General features: G+C 37.3%; 1 protein-coding gene across 2 annotated transcripts in view; it reads right to left on the bottom strand.

The window, feature by feature from the left end:
• Window positions 1-1,604: 1,604 nt before the first annotated feature.
• The window catches only part of ANAPC10 (anaphase promoting complex subunit 10), an 80,056-nt gene continuing 58,147 nt past the window's right edge, over window positions 1,605-23,513 (bottom strand). For both annotated transcript variants that reach the window (XM_067736770.1, XM_067736769.1), the window contains exon 5: window positions 1,605-2,046. In XM_067736770.1, the coding sequence (XP_067592871.1) occupies window positions 1,816-2,046 (231 nt within the window). In that variant the 3' untranslated portion in view covers window positions 1,605-1,815. The remainder of the gene's footprint in view (window positions 2,047-23,513) is intronic.

The raw sequence follows: 23,513 nt of genomic DNA, 5'->3' as shown, positions 1-23,513 counted from the left end.
TCCACAATCTGGGGCTACCAAGTTTTCCCATGCCTAATGAGGTGCTCAGCTGGTTTATGAAAAACAGGGAAAGGGAGTAGAACTAGAAAACATAGTGATTTTCCCAACATTCTTCTTAATTCTTCCTAATTGTAGGAGTTTTTTTCACAAACTATTAATAGTAGGAAATAACAGACTGGATCAGGTAAATGATAATTAGTCCTCCTCCTTTTTTCTTTTAAGCAAATTTTTAAAAAGCAGTTAGCAAGTAGTAACATTATTACTAATAAAACTTCCTGTACTTTTTATTAGATTTCTCTGCCTCTTAGACTCTGCCTGTTGTTTACATGAATGTTTTCCTTATCAGACTAACGCAGAACATCAATACAGTGCCAAGTATATATTGCTCTTCTTATTTTCTTGATTCTCTCCTTTTCTTTTAATTCCTATCCATCTGTTTTTCTTCTACCCTTCCCAGCATCTGACATCTATGCTTGGGAGTAATTCACTGATCTCAAATGAGTTTTGGTTACAGACTTTTTGGTGATGATACAGTCACTTACCATGCTTCTTACTTTAAAGACAACAGAATGAAAATGACAAACTCTTTGTGGAACTCATAGAAAAAAGAGCTGAGATTCTGCTGAGTGAAAAAAATGAAACCTTCATTTTTTATAGCATCCATGTAAATTAGTACTCTGCCAGAATAAATCAAACACATAATTATTTCCTAAACTTTGCTAATTTAAGACTTCAGTCTACCCAGTAATGCAAGAACCTCTGAGGAATCTTTCCCAAACAAGAGCCAATATGGTGGGAATTCCCTGGCAGTCCAGTGGTTAGGACTCCATGCTCTCACTGCCAAGGGCTCGGGTTCGGACCCTAGTCGGAGAAGTAAGATTCCCACAAGCCATGCGGCACAACCACAAAAAGAAAAAAAAAAGAGCCAATATGGAGAAGTTCTGTCTCCCCCAAAGTAAGGATATGGGGTAGTGGGTGGTGCCGGGGGAGATAAACAGAATCAAATCGACTCATGTTAAACCATGGAAAGAAACCTCATTTAAGGGACTTTAAAATATTTTTATATGTAAAGAACAATTTCATATATTTTTAAAATTTTCATGAGCTACATTATCCCTTAGGGAATGCTTCAGTGTCAGACACAAATTTGAAACTATTCTATAAACAGCATTAGAATTAGAATAAACAGCAGATTATATTGGCAATTGCTAACATAATATCAGGATATAGACAACCCTAGGGTTAAAAATATTTCATGGGAGTACGATAATTATGACACAATTAATTACATTCCCCAAATCAGAATGGTTCTCATCACACACTGAATGCTAAGCTTATTTTGACACAGTTTTTAAAAAGACCGAGTATTAATAGAAGAAGCTTCCTCTGGATAGAAAAAAATAATAATTCTGGCCTATTAAAGATAATATCTATTGGTAAAACATAGTTTTGTTCCCAAACACGCAGTAAATCATTACTGTAATGCATGATCACTATATGAAATAATTACCTAGTTAGTAAAAAATTGTGTATATCTTAAAAATTTTCAGTTCAACTGGTTTTCTTTTGACATAAGGAAAAATTTAATGATTGGCTCAAATTCATTTTAATAATTATAAAATATGTGAGCTTTATTATATGTTAAAGAAAATAAACATAGTATGACCCAAAAGTTATTTATTAAAGTTACAATAAAATACTTTTCAATGCATAAAAAACTGCAAAATAATTGATCCTTTTTTCAATAAAGATACCAGATTTAATCTTTACTGACAAGATAAAGATATGTTTAATGACTTTTGTTCTGTTTCAAGGTCACCTTATGGAGCGATACATCATGAAATCAATAGTTGTACATCTAGGAAATTTACCAATGGAGCTCTCTTCCACGGGTGTGTATATTTTAATTTGTCTCATGTGGGTATCTCTTCCATTCTGATGATTGGCTAGAACAGCAATCTGTATCATGAATGTGCGAGTTGGCTTCTTATGATTATCAGTTAAAGGAACGTGAATCCAGCCACTTGGTTCCACCAATTCAAGTTGCTGCCAAGAAAAGAAAAGTCAGATTATGTTTTCACCCAATGAATATAATTTATTATAATGAATGTATTCTAAAGTTGACTTATAATTAACATTTTTCTCATGGACAGCATGACAATATAATAAACATTATCAGTTATTGGGCACTTTTACCATGGTCCATTTTTACAGCTGCTAAGCACTTTACATGTACCATTCTTGTAGACAAAATAAAAATAGAATTATTTGCAATCTTAGTATTTGTAGAAACGTGTATATGATTTAGACATGTATAAATGTATAGGGCCAATGAAAAACCATGCTGATACAAGTAAGAAAAGACTCTAAATGCTTAGAACATAATGCTTCTGGTATATTTTATTTCAAGAACCATGCCTAATATATCCAAACTCACATAACAATAAATCAGATTCTATATAAACTACAAGAATATTAACAAAAGAAAATCAGTCATTGCACAAGTATCAGACAAAGCTTTTTTTCTTGGAAAATAGTAAGTGATTTATCTATTTGAATGACAATCTAAACCTAAAATCTAGGTTTTAATGTTTTTCAAAAAGAAATGCCAGATAAACTTAAAAAAATTTTTCATTTTATTGGGACTTCCCTGGTGGCGCAGCGGTTAAGAATCTGCCTGTCAATGCAGGGGACATGGGTTCGAGCCCTGGTCCGGGAGGATCACATATGCCGCGGAGCAACTAAGCCCGTGCGCCACAACTACTGAGCCTGCACTCTAGAGCCCGCGAGCCACAACTACTGAGCCCACATGCCACAACTACTGAAGCCCACGTGCCTAGAGCCCGCACTCTGCAACAAGAGAAGCCACTGCAATGAGAAACCTGCACACTGCAACAAAGAGTAAGCCCATGCTTGCCGCAGCTAGAGAAAGCCCGTGTGCAGCAATGAAGACCCAACGAAGCCAAAAATTAATTAATTAAAAAAAATTTTTTTTCATTTTATTTTAACCAAGAGTCCAAACTATCCTTCCTTAACAAGGGAAGAAAAATTATAAGTAAAAAAATAAACCTAAATTTCTAAAATTTTTCCTAAAGTTATGAAATAGTTTTTAAAAGATAAGTATTGATTTTTAAATTGTCCTAAATATTGGACACAGCTGAAAAATATGCATTACAGAAAAATACAGGTTTATCTTATCAACCCAGCCCAATGGCAATGAATATAAAAGAAACTAAATCCGGATTCCATGAGTTACTCTAGAAAAACAAGAGACAAGAGACAGAGAAATGGAATACTAAAAAAGGTAGTTATTTTTAAGAAGGAATAATTTCCTCCTTTTAATTACAAAATATAAGAATAAATGAATCTCTACCCTTTATGGTATTGTCAGTCAGTGGCTTTTTATAAACTCCTATTAGCACTAACTTAAAATAATTGAGTCAGAGACCAGATATATCTGGTTTCTATCACTAACCTTTTAATCATTCAGGCAATAAATAGTTACTGAGTACTTAAAATGTTCAAGGTATTATTGTAAGTATAGTTAGGCATACAAAACATAAATTAGGCCTGATTCACACCTAAAGAGTGCTTAGAGGCAGACAAACAGCCTCTGGTTTCATTCATCTTCTTCATGTGTAAAGTAAAGGGATTGGGCAAGTTTTCATCCAATGTCCTTTTCAGCTCTGACATTCAATGATTCTAAATAAAAGAAGAAAGATGTGCTAGGCAGAATAATAGGCCCCCAGAGATGTCCATGTTCCTCCCCAAATCCCCTGAATACATTAACTTACAATGGCAAAGGGACTTTGCAGATGTGATTAAGTTAAAGATTTGGGGATGGGAAGCTTATCCTGGATTACCTGGGTGGGCCCAATGTAATCACAGGGTCATTATAAGAGAGACAGTAAAGGAGACGTGATGATGGAAGCAAAGGCTGAGTGATGCAACCACAAGCCAAGGGATGTGGGCATCCTCTAAAAGCTGGAAAAAGCAAGAAGCATTCTCCCTTAGGAGCTCCTAAAAAGAATGCACCTTGCTGACACCTTGATTTTCATCCATTGGACCCATTTTGGACTTCTGACCTTCAGAATTGTAAGATAATAATTGTGTGTTGTTTTCAGCCAGTAAGTGTACGGTAATGTTTTGTAGCAACAACAGGAAACTATTATAATAGATACACACAGGAGTTCAGAGAAGGGGGAAAGCAGCTCTGGTTGGGATAATCTATTCTCTAGGTAAATGTACAATAATGAATCTCAGTAATGACCAAAAAGTAAAACTAAAATTCTACTCAACTCCTTCCTAATAGAATGTTTTTGACAAATTCAACCACTATTTCTGATAGACTCAATGTTATTTTCAGAGTATTTTTTAAGTGCTTCACTATACTGGAAGTTATACTAAGATTTTACAGGATATGATTTGGGGCATGATATGTACGGAATTGTAAATGTAGTAAATTATTCAATAAATACTATCAGTAAACTAGTTCTTCAGAACATAAAAAGTTTACTGATCTCAGTCACTAAATGTATATTACAAAGTGTGTGTAGCTGTTAACATCTCTCAAATGGCTTCACAATCAACTACATTGCCCAAAAGTCATAAACACCAACTTATGTGTCTACTTCAGTTCTATTGTGCTCTGTTTAAAATTCTCAGTCAACTCTAAAATGTTATTATTCTGATACTGCCATATTTTAACTTATTTCATGGATTTAAAACAATTCAAGTACACATGGTAGATATAATTTCAATGTTTTTTCATAACAGTTCGATTAAAAGGTTAATATATTTTAAGCAAAATTTATTTACATGATTTTTTATATTTTTAAACAGAAAATTAATGAAAGGTAAAATTTTGCCAGTTTAACTTTCTTTCTTTCCCCTATATCTGATCTGGACCTCAATAAAATTTTCATCACCATTAAAATGTAAATTTTTCTATATTCCTCCTTGTTCTTTCTTTTTACCATCTCCCTTTTTGGCTCTTTCCTCCATATATTCCCTCGCTTAACATTTTTTATTGGCATGTCTACTAAATACCAAAAATTGTGCTAACTATAGATGTAGGATAGGGGTTGGCAAACTTTTTCTATAAAGGACCAGACAGCAAACATTATAGGTGGTGTGGACCATGTGGTCTCTATGATGACTACTCATCTCTGCCTTTGCAAAGTGACAGTTATAGACAATATGAAAGTGAATGGATGTGATTATGTTTGAGTAACACTTTACTTACAAAAGTAGGACACAGGCTCGATTTGGCCCACGGGCTGCAGTTGCTGATCCCTGACATAGAGAATAGTTATTGATAGAGTCTACCTTCAGAAAGGTGACATAATTTCATAAGACAGATAAGCTGTCTCAGTCAGGGTGGAGTCAGGAGACACACAGGGTATTTTAAGAGAGAATTCCCTAAGGAGGAATCAAGTTGCTAACTAGAGAAATGGAGAGGCCAAGGAGAATACTAAGGTATCATGGAGGGAACAAGTACCAGAAGTGCAGTTCTAAGGTTGGGGAACAAAGCAAAGAGACAAATTAAGACTGAGAAGTTCATAGAGGGATTGGAACTTAGATCTCTACGAGGGAGCTGCTGGGCTGGTGCTGGGTTTCTGGAGGAAGGGCCCTGTGGGGCTGGCATACAGACCTCAAGGAGGGGGTGCCAACTGGCTAGCAGTGCTGGTTTTTCAGATGTGTGGCTTCATGGGGTGGTACAGTCGGCCCTCCATATCCGTGGATGCAGAACCCCTGGATACACAGGCCCACTGAGCTGTGCCATTTTATAGATGGGACTTGAGCATCCTTGCATTTTGGTATTCATGAGGGGTCCTGGAACCAATCCCCCGCAGGTATGGAGGGACGACTGTACCGTGAGAGTCAGAGAAACTGCAAACTGGACTCAAGCCTTGCTAGAAGAAGGACCGGCTGCTGTGAAGAAACATTGCTGGGATGATGGGAAGCAAACAGGGTTCAAACAGAAAGAAGCAAGTCCCCTTTTCCTCTTCCTGCCTTGCAATTTCCCTCTAAGGCCCCCTTTTGCCAGAGCCTGACAGATATGCAAGGACTCCAGGCACACATTCATTTATCAAATCTTTATTGAACACCTATTATGTGCCAAACTATGTTCTAGGGACCGAAAATATAGTGGTAAACAAGACAGCGGATCACACCTGAAAAAACTACTCAGAGTAGTACAAACAGATACAACTTAAACATGACAATAAGACTTCAAGAAAGAGGACATAATAAAAATCCTAGCAGTGAGGAAGAAACCAAAAACCAACCAAACAAACAAAAAACCACACACACAGTTAACCAAAAACAATAAATTAATTTTTATAAAATAAAATGTAAATGCCAACAATAATTCTTCAAGGAGAATGCTAATGATAATAACAGTAAACTCTTATATAGCACATGTTATGTGCCAGGTACTACTCTAAGAGCACTGAGTAAATTAATCTATTTAATCCTAGCAATGAGGCAGGTAATATTATTATCCTGATGTGACAAATGTAACAACTGAGACACAGAAAGTTTAAATAACTTCACCAAGGTCACACAGCTGGCAAGTGGCAGAGGTGTGATTAAAACAAGCAGTGAGATTCCAGAGTCTATGCTTTTAAACACTAATGTAATGTTTACATAATGTAAAGATAATTTAGTAATAATAATTTTGTCCAAAATCCTATATTATATCAAAAAAATAAAATAAATATGGGCAAGAGAAAATTGGCCACTAATCTCTTCACCATAACACAGTTCCCTTTATGTCATATACGTAACTACACATATAACATAAAAAGAACTACAAAAGGGAACAATAAGAGAATTAAAAGTAGGGTGCTGATTTCAAAATCTAGAGATTTCCTCTACAGAGAGGGAAAAAAGGAAATAATATTATATAAGGACATGGCAGGATGATATATAGACAGCATAAAATAAGATGATGAAAGATGCATGTACCAAACACCACCTTAAATAAGCTCAGATTCTCTTGAAGATATTATGCTAGTGAAATAAGCCAGTGGCAAAAGAACAAATACTGTATGATTCCACTCAGATGAGGTACCTAGAGGAAACAAATTCATAGGGACAGAAAGTAGAAAGGCAGCTGCCAGAGGCTGGGGGAGGAGGAAATGGGGAGTTAGTGTTTAATGGATATGGAGTTTCAGTTTGAGAAGATAAAAAAGTTCTGGAGGTGGATGGTGGTGACACCTGCACAACATTGTGAATATGCTAAATATCACAGAATTATACACTTTAAAATGATTAAAAACAGTAAATTTTATGTATATTTACCACGATAAAAAATGCACACACATAAAAACTCAGGTTCTTTCTTAGAGTCAAAAAAAAACCCCAAATCATGTGGAGACACTGGAACCTTAAAGCACTGCTGGTAGAAATGTATAGTGGTTCAGCCACTTTAGAAAACTGTCTTGCAGTTCCTCAAATAATTAAACGCAGTTACCATATGATCCAGCAATTCCACCCTTAGGTTTCTATCCAAGAAATGAAAACATATGTCCACACAAAAATGTGTACACAGATGTTTGTAACAGCATTATTCATAATAGCCCAAAGATGGAAACAACCCAAATGTCTAGCAACTGATAAATGGATAAACAAATTGGGGTATATGCATACGATACAAATACTATTGTATTTGGCAATAAAAAGAAATGAAGCACTGGTGTATGTAGAACATTGATAAACCCTGAAAATAAGTGAAATAAGCCAGTCATAAAGGACCACATTGTATATATTCTATTATATGAATGTCCAAAGTAGGTAAATCCATAGAGACAGAAAGTGGATTGGTAGTTGCTTAGGGCTCAGTCCTGGGGGGCAGGATGGGAAGTGACTACTAATCAGTACAGGGTTTCTTTTGGGGAGTGATAAAAATGTATACATCTTAAATCAGTGAATTGTATGGTATGTGAATTATATCTCATTAAAACTGTTACTTAAAAAACCCCCTCAAAATCTAAGTAACTACATATTATCTTAAAAAGACAAACCTGTGTGTTAACGCAGTGATTAAGAAATATTCTAAATACAAGCAGATGGTAAAAATACATTTGACAGATGAAACCAAAAAGAAAGCAGAGATAGAAATATTAATTAAGTTTTTCTGGAAAAAAAGGGTGGGGTAGGAAGAGTTAAAATGTGAAAAAGAAAAACGGGGATAAGGAATAGGGCTGATAATTCCAGATACTAACATCGAGTATAAAGCTGTATTAAATAAATGGTGTGGTACTGCATTTCACATTGCAGGTGTATCAGAATGCATTTGGCTGCAAGTAACATAAAATCTAACTCAATGATGCTTAAATGATGACGACATTTATCACCTCACACAGTTCAAATACCTGAGTTAACACAGTCACAGGAGAGGTTAATTCAGAAGCTCAAAAATGCTATCTAGGACCAAGGTGCTATCTTCCTTTTGTTCTTCCAGTGTGGGTGAGCTAGCATTGTCCCAAACTTAATTTCTCCTAGACTTCTTCTCCAGAGGAAGAAATCAAGTACTGTTCCTCTCTTGGTTCCTTTCTTTAAGAACAAGCACATCTTCCCTGAAGCTCTTATTGAATATCCATCCCTAAGTCAATCAGGAGAGGAGTGGAATCACCATGATTGGTTTGGCTCAATTAGGATTCACTTCCAAGGGTTGGGGAAGGTGGCAGCACATGGCTACTTTCTGCAGGGTAGGGAGCCGAATAAAATTGGAGTTCTAACAGGAGAAGGTTAGGGAGAATGGATATTGAGTAGAAAACTAACATGTACAGTGAAGAAAGGATGGATTGATCAAAATACAGCACTGTAGGGCTTCCCTGGTGGCGCAGTGGTTGAGAGTCTGCCTGCCGATGCGGGGGACACGGGTTCGTGCCCCGATCTGGGAGGATCTCACATGCCGCGGAGCGGCTAGGCCCGTGAGCCATGGCCGCTGAGCCTGTGCGTCCGGAGCCTGTGCTGTGCGACGGGAGAGGCCACAACAGTGAGAGGCCCGTGTGCCGCCAAAAAAAAAAAAAAAAAAAAAAAAAATACAGCACTGTAACACTGGTTGATTAAATGAAAAGTTTAGATATTAACTTTATACCAAACACAAAAGTAAATTCTTAAATATTTAATTTTAATACTATATAAATTAATAATCACAACAACAAACCTACAAGAGTATTAGAAAAAATATACAGGAACATGTTTATAATCTTTTGGTAGGGTTCACCTTTCAAAGCAATTAAAAAACCCAAATATGATGGGAAAAAAAAAAACAGACGACTACATGAACATCAAAAATATCTACAAGACTAAAAGAAAATAAAAATACAAATAGCAAAGTGAGAAAAAACACTTGTAAATTTCACAATGAAGAACTAATATCAGTAATAATATAAGAAAAAAAGAAATGCAATGGACCAACAGACACAAGGAAATTGTTCAATCTCACTACTAATTAAATAGATACTATATCTATCTATCTATATCTATATCTCTCTATATTATAAAATGTCTATCAGATTAGCAAAGATTAAAGTAATTACAAACACTAAGTATTGGTGAGGGTGAGGGGAATGTATACTCTTCTAGACTGATTTGGAAATTAAATAGGTATAATAATCTTTTTGAAAAGTAGTTCGGCAACTCCACTTCTGAAACTACAGGGAAATACTTAAGACAGGGCACAGAGATGCTAGGTATAATAATATTCCTTGGAAACAAGTTAAATAGCCACCAGTAGAAGGGTGGTTGTGGTGACCAGCCCCTAAGATGGTCACTGGTAATTCACGGCCTTGCGTAGTCTCCTCCTACAATGAATCAGGGCTGACTTTGTACAACAAATAGAATATGTCAGAAGTGACCATCTGCAGATAGGTCACAACAGGCACTGCAGCTTCTGCCTGCATCTGTTGGATCATTCTTTCTGTGGGAAGCCAGCTCCCATGACAAGAAGCAGCCCCATAGAGAGGCCCATGTAGAAAGAAACCAAGGCTTCAGCCAGCGATTAGCACCAACCTGCCAGCCACATGAGTGAACCACTTTAGAAGTGGATCCTCCAGTCCCAGTCAGCCTAGCTGACATACGACTGCAACTGCATGAAAGCCTCCAAGAGAGAAATGCCCAGCCAAGCTCTTTCCAAATTCCTGAACAGAAACCATGCGATTATAAGTGATTACTATTGTTTAACACCACTAAGTTTTAGTGTGATTTGTTATGCAGCAATAGTAAAACAGTGACTAATTATGGTACATCCATACCCTGGAATACCTGATAGCAATTCAAAATGATGCCTCTCTTCATATGTTTGCAGTTATTTGCAGCTACCTCTGGTTAGTTTTAAAGAGCAAAGTACTAAATAGCATGTATTGCATGATCTTATATATATGATTTTTTGTATGGATACAAAAGTCTGAAAGGATATTCACCAAAATATAAATAGGAAATATCTATAATGGTGAGAATATGGATCATTCTCATTTTATTGAGTTTATGTCTTATCTATGCTTTTCTCAATAAACATACTTACCTTATTAAAAAATCTGTTTGTAATTTGGTGTGTTTGGGAGAGGAACTCAAAAGAGGAATAGTTTCAGAAAGTTTCAGCACATGATTTTAATATGTCATTGACTGTATTCCATTGCTCCAGTAACAGAATCCTCCTTCTTGGTGATTTCAATATCCACAGAGATCATCCATTTAATGATCCAGATTCTCCTCTTCAGCTTCTTCATTTCCAATGATTTTTACCTTCACTCCACTTCAGTTATCCCTCCCCCACCATCATGCTCTATATTGGATCATGGGCAGCAGCTGTAAGATCGCTGACATCTTGACTTCAAGCATCCCCATCTCTACAGCCCAAGTCACCAGCTTTCTCAAGTGACGCCACTGCCATAACATCAACCCTAGCCAAACAGCTAGACTACTGATTCCATCTACTTTTTTACTGTTCGTTAACCCATTCAATGTCTTCAGTTCCCATTTTTCCTCAGTGATACCCCACAATTCGTTATGATAATCAATCCCTTTATATACTGAAATCCAATTTCCTCTCTTCCTGTTTCATACTTTTCTGAGGGAGAACACAACAATCCTGGTTAAACCTAACTCTCTTCCTGTTCAATGCCTATTGGAGAAAAATAATCAACATGATGACTGGTTCTCACTTTAAATTTAAGACAAGTATATATGCAAGTATATATGTAGCACCATGCAAAACTCTTACTATATTCCTTTAGAAAATATGCTTTCACTGTCTCTGGAATAGCTCTTTCTGAGCTTCCCCTCAAATCCTAACACCTGCTCTAATCTTCTCTCTCTGAGCTGATATCTGATTTCACTAAGAAAATAGAAGCAATTAGAGAAAAAAATTACCATCTTCCCACCAGCTGTTATACTGTAGTTGAACTGCCCCTGCGTCTTTGTGAGAACGGTTCTTCCATTTGCTCAACAGATCCCACCCTTTCTTTCCCAGCCAAAGACCCTGCTCCCACTGTAGTCACTACCTCTCCAAATCATTTTCTCTTGTCTCCTGGATCACTGTCATCAGCATTACAAACGTGCCATATCTGTCATCTTAAACATTAAAAATAAAACCCTTTCTTGATCCTATGTCCTCTTCCACATACTGCCCCAATTCTATTTCTTTTCACAGCAAAACTCCTTTAAAAGTTTAAAAATTTTTTCACCTCCTAGTTATTTTTATCCCACTTCAATCTAAATTTTGTCCACACACTGAATCCAATCTTGTCAAAGTCACCAGTGACCCCCCCCCCACCTTGCCAAATCAGTTCTCTCTCAGAAGAATTCTCTGATAGCCTAGACTCTTGACTCACAGAAACTGTGAGATAATAAATACATGTTGTGTTAAGCCACTAGGTTTGTGGTAATTTTCTTACACAGAAATAGAAAACATTAGTTTTTTTATTTGCAAGGGTAGCAAATAAATAATAAATATTGAAAATTTTATATAAGACTGGTGAAAATTCTGCATAAAAAAACACTGCTTTACAGGTGTTTATAACTAACCCAAACAGCTATAATAAGCTGAGCCAATTCTTAGTGTTAGTTTGAAATAAATATCTCTTCAACATTTCATTTCACTTCATTTCATTACTTGACCATGATCTTGTTTGGTAATTTAATTAGTTACTTATAAAACGTGTCTTTTAGGGGCAGCCTACATAGTAGGTATTCCACCTAGTGGCAGGACAAGCCATGTGATGGCCCACAACATCAGCACTGCTGCCAGCCCAAAGCCCACCGAGTCACTTCTGAATAGGAGCTACTACCTTTCCTCAACATTCCTTCCTTGGTATCAGCTGCTATCAGTGAAAACTGTATATAAATACAATCCATTAGAGTTTCTCTACGAAGCGATCTCTCCCCCTGGCTCCAGGATCTTCTGCTTCCTATCAGCAATCTCTAAGTCACAACTCTACTCTGGCTTTGATTTATTTAAGGGTATCCTCTAAGGATATATATCCTCTAAGGATATATGTAAGTATTAACTCCACCATAAACGAAGCTTATCTTAAAAGAAAAAAAAAGAAGTCATTTGTTAATAAAAATAACATCAAGGGCTTCCCTGGTGGCACAGTGGTTGAGAGTCCGCCTGCCGATGTAGGGGACACAGGTTCGTGCCCCGGTCCGGGAGGATCCCACGTGCCGCAGAGCGGCTGGGCCCTTGAGTCATGGCCGCTGAGCCTGCGCATCTGGAGCCTGTGCTCCGCGAAGGGAGAGGCCACAACAGTGAGGGGCCCGCGTATCGCAAAAAAAAATAAAATAAAATAACATCAAATATTAAATACAAAGCTGTTCACATGTCCCTTCCTATTGCTAATCACATATCCCTGGAAAATAAATAGAATAAAGAACAATGACTTGAAAGTTGCTTCAAGAAAGTTGCCCTCTGCTCTCCACTCTCACTACCTTCTGCTCCTTCATTAACCATAGCTGTGACTTGATGAAATTCTATAGAACCTCAATGTGAGAACTGTTACCACAAGAAGCAGCAGATCCTGGCATTTTAACCATTCTTTCACTTAGGGAGGAACAGAACCAGTTAACAGCAATCATGACCTACTTGTAGCAAAAGAAAGTCTAATATGATCCAAAAGAAACTTCAGAAGTTCCAAATATGTTAAAAGTAAGGATACCACAAAGGCACCTTAACAAGAAAGACAGAATCCAACTCAAAGAGCTCACTATGGAAAGCAAGCTCTTTTACCCTAGTGAAGAAGGGACCACCTCAGAAGGTCAAAATCAGTCACTCTATTACAGAGGGTCAAGATATTAATTCTGGACTTGTAAGTCTGAAAAAGTTTCTATGTAGAGAAATTTCCTCCAGAAAGAGTTCCTGGAGAGTTAAGTTTACATAGTTTAACTGGTCTTAAAGTTACTTGTTTAAAAAAAAAAAGAGGCATAACAAAAAGACAAGACCTAGAGAGTATTCTAATCTACATGAACAATTCTGAATTACAATTTAAGTCAATGTCAATTAAAAACAATAATTTCATCAAAAGCCAAAATGGTAAAGAAATGTTAAGAAGAAATTGCAGAACATCTTTGGAGGACAACAACAAGTTAACCAGACTTAACTATCATTAAAAAGAAAAACAGGGCTTCCCTGGTGGCGCAGTGGTTGAGAGTCCGCCTGCCGATGCAGGGGACGCGGGTTCGTGCTCCGGTCCGGGAGGATCCCACATGCCGCGGAGCGGCTGGGCCGGTGAGCCATGGCCGCTGAGCCTGCGCGTCCGGAGCCTGTGCTCCGCAATGGGAGAGGCCACAACAGTGAGAGGCCCGCGTACAAAAAAAAAAAAAGAAAAGAAAAACAGATAAGATAAATACATGCTAGGGATGTAATGTACACCATGAAAACCATAGCTAACACTGCTGTGTGATACCTAGGAAAGTTGTTAAGAGAGTAGATCTAAGAGTTCTCATCACAAGGAGAATCTTTTTTTCTTCTTTTCACCATCTATCAATACATGAGATGATGGATGTTAACTAAACCTATGGTGGTAATCATTTCACAATATAAGTAAATCAAACCATCATGCTGTACACCTTAAACTTATACAGTGACGTGTGCCAATTATTTCTCAATAAAACTGGAAAAAATAATAATGTCCCTTTAAGACAAAGAAAAGAAAAATAGCCAATATAAACAAATACATGCGCACATAATAAAATTATGATTTCGTTTTGTAAAAAGAGGGAGAAAAGGGCTTCCCTGGTGGCGCAGTGGTTGAGAGTCCGCCTGCTGATGCAAGGGACGCGGGTTCGTGCCCCAGGATCCCACATGCTGAGGAACGGCTGGGCTCGCGGGCCATGGCCGCTGAGCCTGTGCTCCGCAGCAGGAGAGGCCACAGCAGTGAGAGGGCCGCGTACCACAAAAAAAAAAGAGGGAGAAAAGACTTATCTAAGTAATGAATAATTAAGAAGTGATAGCAATAGATAAAAATATGTAGTGCAGTGCAAAGGACATAAGACCAGATGTCAAAAGAACAAGATTTGAATTTCGTGTCTACTCTTGAGTTTAAGCAAATTACTTCTCTTTGGTAAACCTTTACTTCTCCATCTATCAGGCCGAATCATATGAAATCATCATTTTTGTAGATCATAAATAAGATTAGGATACATTTTATTCTCATCTAATTTTTATGCTTTCGTCATAAGAATGTTGTAAGGTAATAAGATAATATAAATTTCATTACTGCTAAATCCACAGGGTCCTTTTCACTTCAAACTTTCTTACCCTTTCTACATAATTTGATGCACCCTCTTTATTGAAATGTTCTCTTCTTGTGGACTCTGTGACTTTACCTTCTTCTGATATTCCTCCTACCTTTCTCATCTCTTCTTTGTCTTTCTGGAAACTCCTCTTTCTCTTCCTTAAGTGTTGCACTCCTCACAGTTCTGACCTAAAACTAGTCTCACAATACAGAGTTTAATCTATACAACTGTCCTATACGATCGTATCCAGACCCCTGACTTCAGATACCTTAAATGGCTATATGCTGATGATGCAAAATTTTATATTCTCTTTTCTAAGAGGTAACTTTTAAAGGTTCTAGAGCAAAGGATAGCATTATCTACAGAAGGCAAGGCAAGGCAAGGTAGAAAGATTCCACGATAGAAGCCACACCAGAGAGGTCTGGACTTTAAGTATATCTCTTTTAAATCCAAGAGAATGAAGTAGTTTGAAGCAGACAGTGTTTCTACTGAGAATAACTATAGGTAAAATTTTTTAAATCATCACTTTAGAGTTATCAGAGAGCCGCTAAAACAAAGAGGACTAGAGGATGCCAGGTTCTGGTGAGGAGAGAACCTCAGAGAGGTTGCCGGTCTTTCTGTACCCACTTTAACCATGGGGCATTTGTTGATTCTAGGATGGGGTAAGATGCTGCAAATCATGGTTTTGCCCAGATAGAGGGCTGCTTCTTGAAGTCAGAGAAACATGCAGAGCTATGACTAGTGGTCTTTCAGAAAAGATGTAATCAGAGACTTCAAGAGCTTTAAGCACATGGCCTATTTTCCCCTCAAAATATTTGCCACATTGTGAAGTTGTCTGGAATGGGAGGCTGAAGGGATAATCAAGGGTCTCTCAGAAGAAGAGCGGAGTTTCTGGCAATCTCTCAGGGGTGAGGAAACAAGTCTGAGAGTCTAGAATTTGCCCAGCGAACACACCAGGCCCCTAAATGACAGCCTTGAGTGGCCATGACATAGGGGTATCACAGAACAGAGGCAGATGGAACCTTACCAAAGCTGCAGTACAGCTGCAAGTCAACTCAACTTGAAGGCTGAGAGGAGTAAAGCTTCTCAGCCCATCCGCCTAGCTCTGGAAAATCGAACTCTCTAGAAAAAGAAAACAGCATCTAGAGTGGCACTGTCCTATAGAAAAAGTGTGTGGGTCACAAATGTGAGGCATATATGTAGTTTAAAATTTTCTAATAGCTACATTTTCAAATGCACAAAGAGCACAAATTAATTTTATATTTAGAGTATCCAGAATATCACTTCAACATGTGATCAATATAAAAAGTTACTGAGCTATTTTACAGCCTTTTTTTGTTGTTGTACCAAGTCTCCAAACTCCAGCATTTTACACTTACACCACATCTCAATTAAGATTAGCCAAAAGCCACATGCAGCTAGTGGATACTCTACTGAACAGCACAGATCTAGAGTCTAGTCTAGCAATCAATCAAAAATTACTATTATTAACAGAGTTAAGAAATAAGAGGGAAAGATGAATAAATGAAATAATTTCATCTGAGAATTGGAATATACTTTTTAAATGGAAATGGTAGAGCTGAAAATATCTGCAACTAGAAATCTGTCAGATTGAACAGATCATATATATCAGAAGACAGAGTCAACAAATTCTTTGAAAAATACAATTTATCAAGGCTCACAAAAAGGAGAAATAGAAAATCTGAATAGAACTGTATCTATTAAGGAAACTGCCTCATAATTTAAAATCCATCACAAAACTCCAGGTCCAGATGGCATTACCATTCAATTCTTCCAAATATTTAAAGAAATGATATCAATTCTGCACAAATGCTTAGAGAATAGAAAAGGGAGAGACATTTTAAAAATGTTTTTTATGAGGCCAGAATACTTTGTTTCCAATAGTTGGAAAGTATAAGAAAGAAAAATTACAGACTAATCTCTCTCATGAAACACAAATGAAAAAAATCTAGAACAAATTACTAGCAAATCAAATCAAACCAGGTGGAGTTTAGTCCAGGTATGCAAGGTTGGATTATCATTTAAAAATTAATCAATGTAATTGACTTTATTAATAGAAAAAAAGGAGAAAAATCATATGATCATCTTGTTAGACACAAAAGAGGCATTTGACAAATTCAATACCCATTTATGATCTTAAAACTTTTAGCAAATAGGAACAGAATTCAATCTCCCTAATATGAAAAAGAGCATCTTTCAAACAACCTATAGTACTCATTGTATACAATGGAGAAATATTGAAAACTTTCATAAAGAGATTATAAACAAGACAATCATCCACTATGACCCCTTCTATTTAACATTGTACTGGAGGTCTTAAACAGTACAATAATTCAAGGAAAATGGAAGGGAACAGAGGAGAGAGGGATAGAAGGAAAGAGAGAAGATGAACAAGGATTGGAAGGGAAGAAAAAATAACATTATTTGTAAATTATATGACTGCACATCTAGAAAATACAAAAAGAATCTATAAACTATTAGAATTAATAAGAAAGGTTAATTAGCAAGGTCACTGGATATAAGGTCAACATAAAGTTATAACTGAAACAGTGTAGGATTAGTGCAAAGACAGACTAATAGACCAATGGAACAGATTAGAGTTCAGGAACAGACCCACACATTTACAGTCATCTGATTTTTGTCAAAGATGACATTGGTGCAGTAGGGAAAGGATGGTCTCTCCAAGCAATGCTGATGAATTGGATTTCCATTTGGGGGAAAAAATAATAATCTTGACTTCACTTCTCCCCATAAACAAAAATCAGCTCCAGATGAACTTGGATTTAAATATCAAAGGTAAAATAATAAAACTTCCAAAAGAAAATAAAATATCTTTGAAACTTTGGAGTAGATAAAATTTTCTTAAACAGGACACAAAAAGCACCAACCAACAAATACTGATTAACTATCTTAGAATTAAGAACTTTTGTTCATCAAAAGATACCATTAAGAGAGTGGAAATAACAAGCCACTGATTGGGAAATGTATAGAAATGTATATATGTATAGAAAAGGACACCTATCTTGACTATTTAAAGAGCTACTACAAATCAAAGAGGTATATACCCAACAGAAATGCATACATATATTCAACAGTGTGTATACTAAAATACTCACAGGAACACTAGTTAGCCAAACCATCTAAATATATACCAACAGTCAAATGAATAAATTGGAGTATATTCACAAAACATAATATTCTATAGTAATGAAAATGAACAATCTACAACTACCCAAACATATGACTCTCACAAACATGGTGAGTAAAAGAAGCTAGACCCAAAAGAGCATATGCAAAATACGATGCCATCTCTTAAAGTGAAAAATTGAAAAATAAAAACAAAACAGATTAAAAAAAAACAGGTGAAAGTAATCTATATTGTTAGGAGTTAGAATAATGGTTAGCCTTGAAGGAGCATAAGGAAGCATAAAGAAGGCTTCTGGATTTTTATGTGTTTCTGGATTTTTATTTGTTGCTGATTACATAGGTGTCCTTATTTTGTGAAAATTCAGTGAGCTGTTCACTTATGATATGTCGACTTTTTGTATCCATGTAAAAATAAAAAGTTTAAAAAAAAAGGCCCAGACCTTTCTGCTCTGTCATGCTCTGTTGTGTCTGATGTCTGCAGCAGCTGCAAGCGTCATGTTCTCATACAACAAATGTCCAAAAAGCCTTTCTCCTCTTTTAATTAAGGAGGAAAATATTTTCCAGAAGCTATCAGATTTCCCATTGGGCATTTCTGGATCACATGCCTCTGCACTAACTGAAAGGGGAGTTGGAAATGGAGTATCAGGCATTTTCTGTTTTTACTGTGAAAAGCGGTCTCTGTGGGCAAGGAAGAGAGATGGAGGAATGTGGCACAGGTATTCAGCAATATCTGTTGCCGAGGATTATTAGTGACCTCTCAGCTAGTCTTGCCATGGCCACTTCCGTCTTTCTCTAATCTAAACTCAGATTAGCAGCAGAGCCATTTGACAAAAATGTTAACTTGAAAAACCTTTCGTTAGTTTCTCATTATAGTAAAAACAAACCCATGATCCTTAACACGGTTGACAATGCCCTGCGTGATCTAGTCTCTGCTTACCTCTTCAGCCTCATGTTGAGTGGTCCTTGACCTACATTTTAGCCATATAACCTGCAGTAAAGCAAAAGCAAGTTTACACTGTGCACGAAACTGACTCTGAAAATATTCCAAAGATCAAGAGATGGCAAAGAGACACTAATTGTATGTCATTTAAAATGGGTCAAGCATCTTAGGTATGCTCCAGTTTAGTGAATTCTTTTTATATTTGTAAATATAAGAATAATAAAAGAACTTTTGGTTTGTCACATGAGATCCTGGTCCCCCTAACTAACTTTTCTTTAAGTCTGAAGTTCAGTAACTACCTAATTTTTACCAAGATTTTGTTTGTTTCATTTTCAGAAACCTAGCACTCATGGTTAATGAGGACAACTATTCTCAACTCTTTGCCTCCACTTTCGAATCCCTGCACTCTATCCCTTAAATGCTAACTGTAGATACCTTTTTTCAAATCTCTCTTGACACTAGAAAACACACAAGTACATAAGCACATGCAAAGTACTTTTACCCTCAAACTTTCCAAGCAATATATTAAAATGCCATCACACTACAGCTTGAATCCAGTAGTCAAATCTGTTCATCACTCAACAAACTGTACACTTACTATGTACTGGACACTGGAAACCGTGACAGGTGTAGTAAGAGAAAATGATCAATTTATTGGAAACTAATGTATTTTATATTCAGGAAATATATCTAATCACCCATCAATTCTTATGCACATACCATTTTGACAAATATCATTAACAAATGCTTTGAAAAATAGTTTAGGAAATAATGGATTCCCAAAACCCAACGAAAATGACAGCTGAAGAATCTGAAAAATGAATAAATCCACAAATGCAAAGGGAATAGGAGAGGTTAAGAAGAAGCAAGGTGCATTGTACCCTAATATCTCTGAAACTGAAAGCACCAGGTAGTTCTGAAGGTAGGGGTGCCAAGGTTAGGTTAAAAATGAACAAAGCAAACAATAAAACTAGCTGAAGTCCATATAAGGAATAGTTTGATGCCAAGATTCTCACCAGCCCCCAGTTTAAGTAGGCAGGTGACCATCCCTTCCTACTCCTACAGAAAACTACAAGTTTATACTATCAGTACAAGTTAAAGAAGGGAGGCTCTAGATTCAGGTAAAGCAAGACTAGATGGCAGCACCTTTTTTTTTTTTTAAAAAAGTGAGTAAACATCTATATACTTAACAGTGAACCTCAGCTCCCTTCATCTTGCTCAGCTATAAGGATGCTGACTCCCAGGCAGATCACCCTGAAGCTCCTTCCACATCCCACCTCCTATCCCCCGCCCCATGCCTCCAAGGGCGGAGAATGAATTACTAGTTTCTGGAAAAAATCATACTATAAGGAAAAGAGAAAAGCTGAAAAAGAAAAAGTCCATAAGAAAAGAGTTACACATAGTGTTGAGTCTCCTCAATTTAATAAATATTTATTGAATGCCTATTTTGGGCTGGGCATTATTCCAGACGGTTGGAAGATATCAATAAAAATAATAAAATCTCTGCTCTCATGGAGCCGATGCTCTAGTGGGGGAAGACAGAAAAATGAACAACAAATATAATAAATAAGGTATTATATATTAGGTAATAAAAGTGCTATGAGGAAGAAAAAGAGCTATGGGAAAAAAATAGAGCAGGGAAAGAAGGATCAGAAGTACCAGGGGGCAGGTGTGTGCATTATAAAGTAAGGTGGTCAGAATAGGCCTCACTGAGAAGGTGGCATGTGCAAAGAGGTGAGGGTACCAGCCTGATCACATTGCTGTAAGGCCTGGTAAGCATCAAACTCCATCATGAGCACAAACTGCTTCCAAACTGCTAATTTGTGCCTCTCTCCTAGGCTATGAGAAAATAGCCAAGGATCTCCAGGCACGTTAAAAAAAAAAAAAGAAAAAGAAAACAAAAACAAAAAATGGAAATTAAACAAGCAAAAACAAAAAGGAACTCTCAAGAGAAGCAGTGAAGGGAGGACAAGAAATTTAAAAACAAAACAAAGCATTATTAATATCCCCTCAACATAATAGAATGCATCCTTAAAACAAGAACAGAATGCTATTTTTTAAAAGACCAAGAAACAAAAAGAGGTCTTAGAAATATATATATACATACATTTTTAATTATACAAAGTTAAATGAATTGCTTGGAATATGAGAAAAGAAGAGAAAAAAATGAGAAAATCAGTGGCTCAATGCAGGAAGCATCACAGCTAACAAATGTAAATTCAGAAACAGACAACAGAGAAAATAGAGGAAAAATATGAAGGAACATAAGAGCACCTCCCAGAACTAAAGGACAGGTGTTTCCACATTGATGGGAACCACTGCGCACTTAGTTAAATGAAGGAAACACACACACACACACACACACACCCCCCATGGCATAGCCATCATAAAATTTCTGAACATCAAAGGTACAGAGATTTTATAAGCCTCTGCAGAAAAAAATAGGTCACATGCAAAGCATCAGTAATCAAAAGTGGCATTGTATTTCTCAACATTTACACAGAAAACTATGAGGCAATGGAGAATGTGCTTAAAATTCTGATGAAAAATTATTTCCAAACAAGAATTCCATACCCAGCCAAATCATCTCTCGAGGGTGAGATTAAAATAAAGGTTTCAGTCATGCAAGGTTTCAACATTTTTACCTTCCATGTGGAGGATGCATTTCACCAAAAGAGGAAGTAAATCAAGAAAGATGAAGACATGGGATCCAGGGAAAAAGGAATCTACCAAAGAAAAAAGTGAAGGAAATTCCCAAGATGATGTTGAAGGGATGTCTTAAGAAGATGGCTGTTAGTCCAAGTCCTCCGAAGAGACACCAAGACATGAACAGATCTACAAGAAATTTATTAAAGGAAACATCTGTGAAAGAAAATGGGGAGGGAGCCAGGGGAGGCTGGAAGAGCTGTCAGACACCATGCAGGTCTGGGCCCAGGAGGAGACGGGAAGGAAGGAGGGAGGGGTGTATGTGTTAGACTGCAGTGCAGTTCTAGGGAAAGTTTGGCAAGGCTGTCAAGAAGTCCTTAAGCCACGGCTGCCTGACAGAAGACTCCAGAGTCCCCAGGAATGAGCCTCCGTTAATACCCCTGCTGTGCTCACTCACTGGCTGGGGGCACAGACGTGGTGATGGATACCAGAAAGCAGCAGCTGGGGCCATCAGTCAGTTACTCCCTGCGGTCAGAGATCTGAGAGGAACATTCTCAAGGCCACCTGTGGTGGCTCTGTAACGTGCCAACTAGGTTAACCTAAACTACATTTCCCAGAATTCCCTCCCTGGCATGTTTCTGGTTAGGTGAGACAGAAGAGATATTTGCATGCAAGATTTCGAAGGCAGATGTGAAGCAGCAGCCATTCTGTGCTTTGATGTAGGTGATTCCACAAGTTTTGTAGATCCCCAAACTAGTGATCACACAAGTTGTCACTATCTGCTGGCGCACCCCACTGTTGTGGGGCAGCAGCCAGGCCTACAATTGCTCCACCTTCCCCTGGGTCCTCCTGCAGCTTATCTGACTCCCAGGCCAGGTATGTGTCTGCTCCGTGACAAAGGGTATTAGCTCCTTCTGCAGGACACTGGCATCACAAGGTGGGAGGCAGTGAGAACTGACGTGGATCCCAGTTCCTCGAATTGGTGCTCCTGGATTCCAGCTTGCCCTTGCCCTTCACCGCTACACATCCATCTTCACTTTTGACTCCTTGCCCCGTGGTGTCAAGCTGTGGCATCAGATGTGAAAACAACCAGCCTCATAGAATTTACTTAACCAACTCCTACTCGTGTAAGGCGAAATCCTTGAAACAAATCTCTTACTATATACCAGTCCCCATAGACACACACACACACACACACACACTAGTGCTCTGCTTCCCTGAATGAACTTCCACTGACGCACGGACACAGTAGCTGGGCTGAAGGTCCAGGAGGGATGTTTCCATGAAACAAATGTGAAACCGAAAGAGTATGTATGTTTCCAGAGGTTTTTGATAGATCCGTCAGAGAATTTAGGGATATATCAGTAACTGATAACACTTTTTAAATTCAGGAAAAAATGAGGCAATCATTAATTCTAGGAAAACAAAATTATGCCTGAAAAGGAAATTTAAAGCATGACTCAGGTATAAAAACAATACATGGTCATGACAGTGAAAACATGTAAAATGATTTAGCAAGTAGCATGAAAAACTATACTAGGAAGATGAAGAGAAGTATATAAGAGAAGAAACAGGATTATAGGGCTAAATCCTGATATTTCATAGTAAGACATCATTAGATCATGTCTTTATTGATATGTGCACACATGCTATGTAGAACGGCACATAACTACTATAGCTATCCATGCACATATGTCATGGAGAAATATGAAAGCAAATACCAAAAAGAACCCCCCAAACGGCTAAAATAACTAAGAATAAGAGAACTGCTCCCGAGGAACAGGATGGGGGTGTGGAACAGAGAGAGAAGTGCTGTTGAGGTCCTTTCAGACTTTCAACCTATGTACATACTTTACTGTAGCAAAAATACACTTAAACTTAAAAAATCAAACTGAAAAGTTAAACTGAAAAGAAGTTAAAGTTAGTAGAACTGAAAATTAAAGAGTAAGACTCATCAAGTTGGAAAAAAAAAATAAGGAGGAGGAAGGGAGAAATCTGACGATACCAAGTC

The sequence above is a fragment of the Pseudorca crassidens genome, chromosome 4 (genome assembly GCF_039906515.1).
Source record: "Pseudorca crassidens isolate mPseCra1 chromosome 4, mPseCra1.hap1, whole genome shotgun sequence".
In the NCBI taxonomy this organism is placed as follows: Eukaryota; Metazoa; Chordata; class Mammalia; order Artiodactyla; family Delphinidae; genus Pseudorca; species Pseudorca crassidens.
Note: the sequence above shows the minus strand (reverse complement) of the source record. Positions and strands in the feature narration are given on the sequence as shown.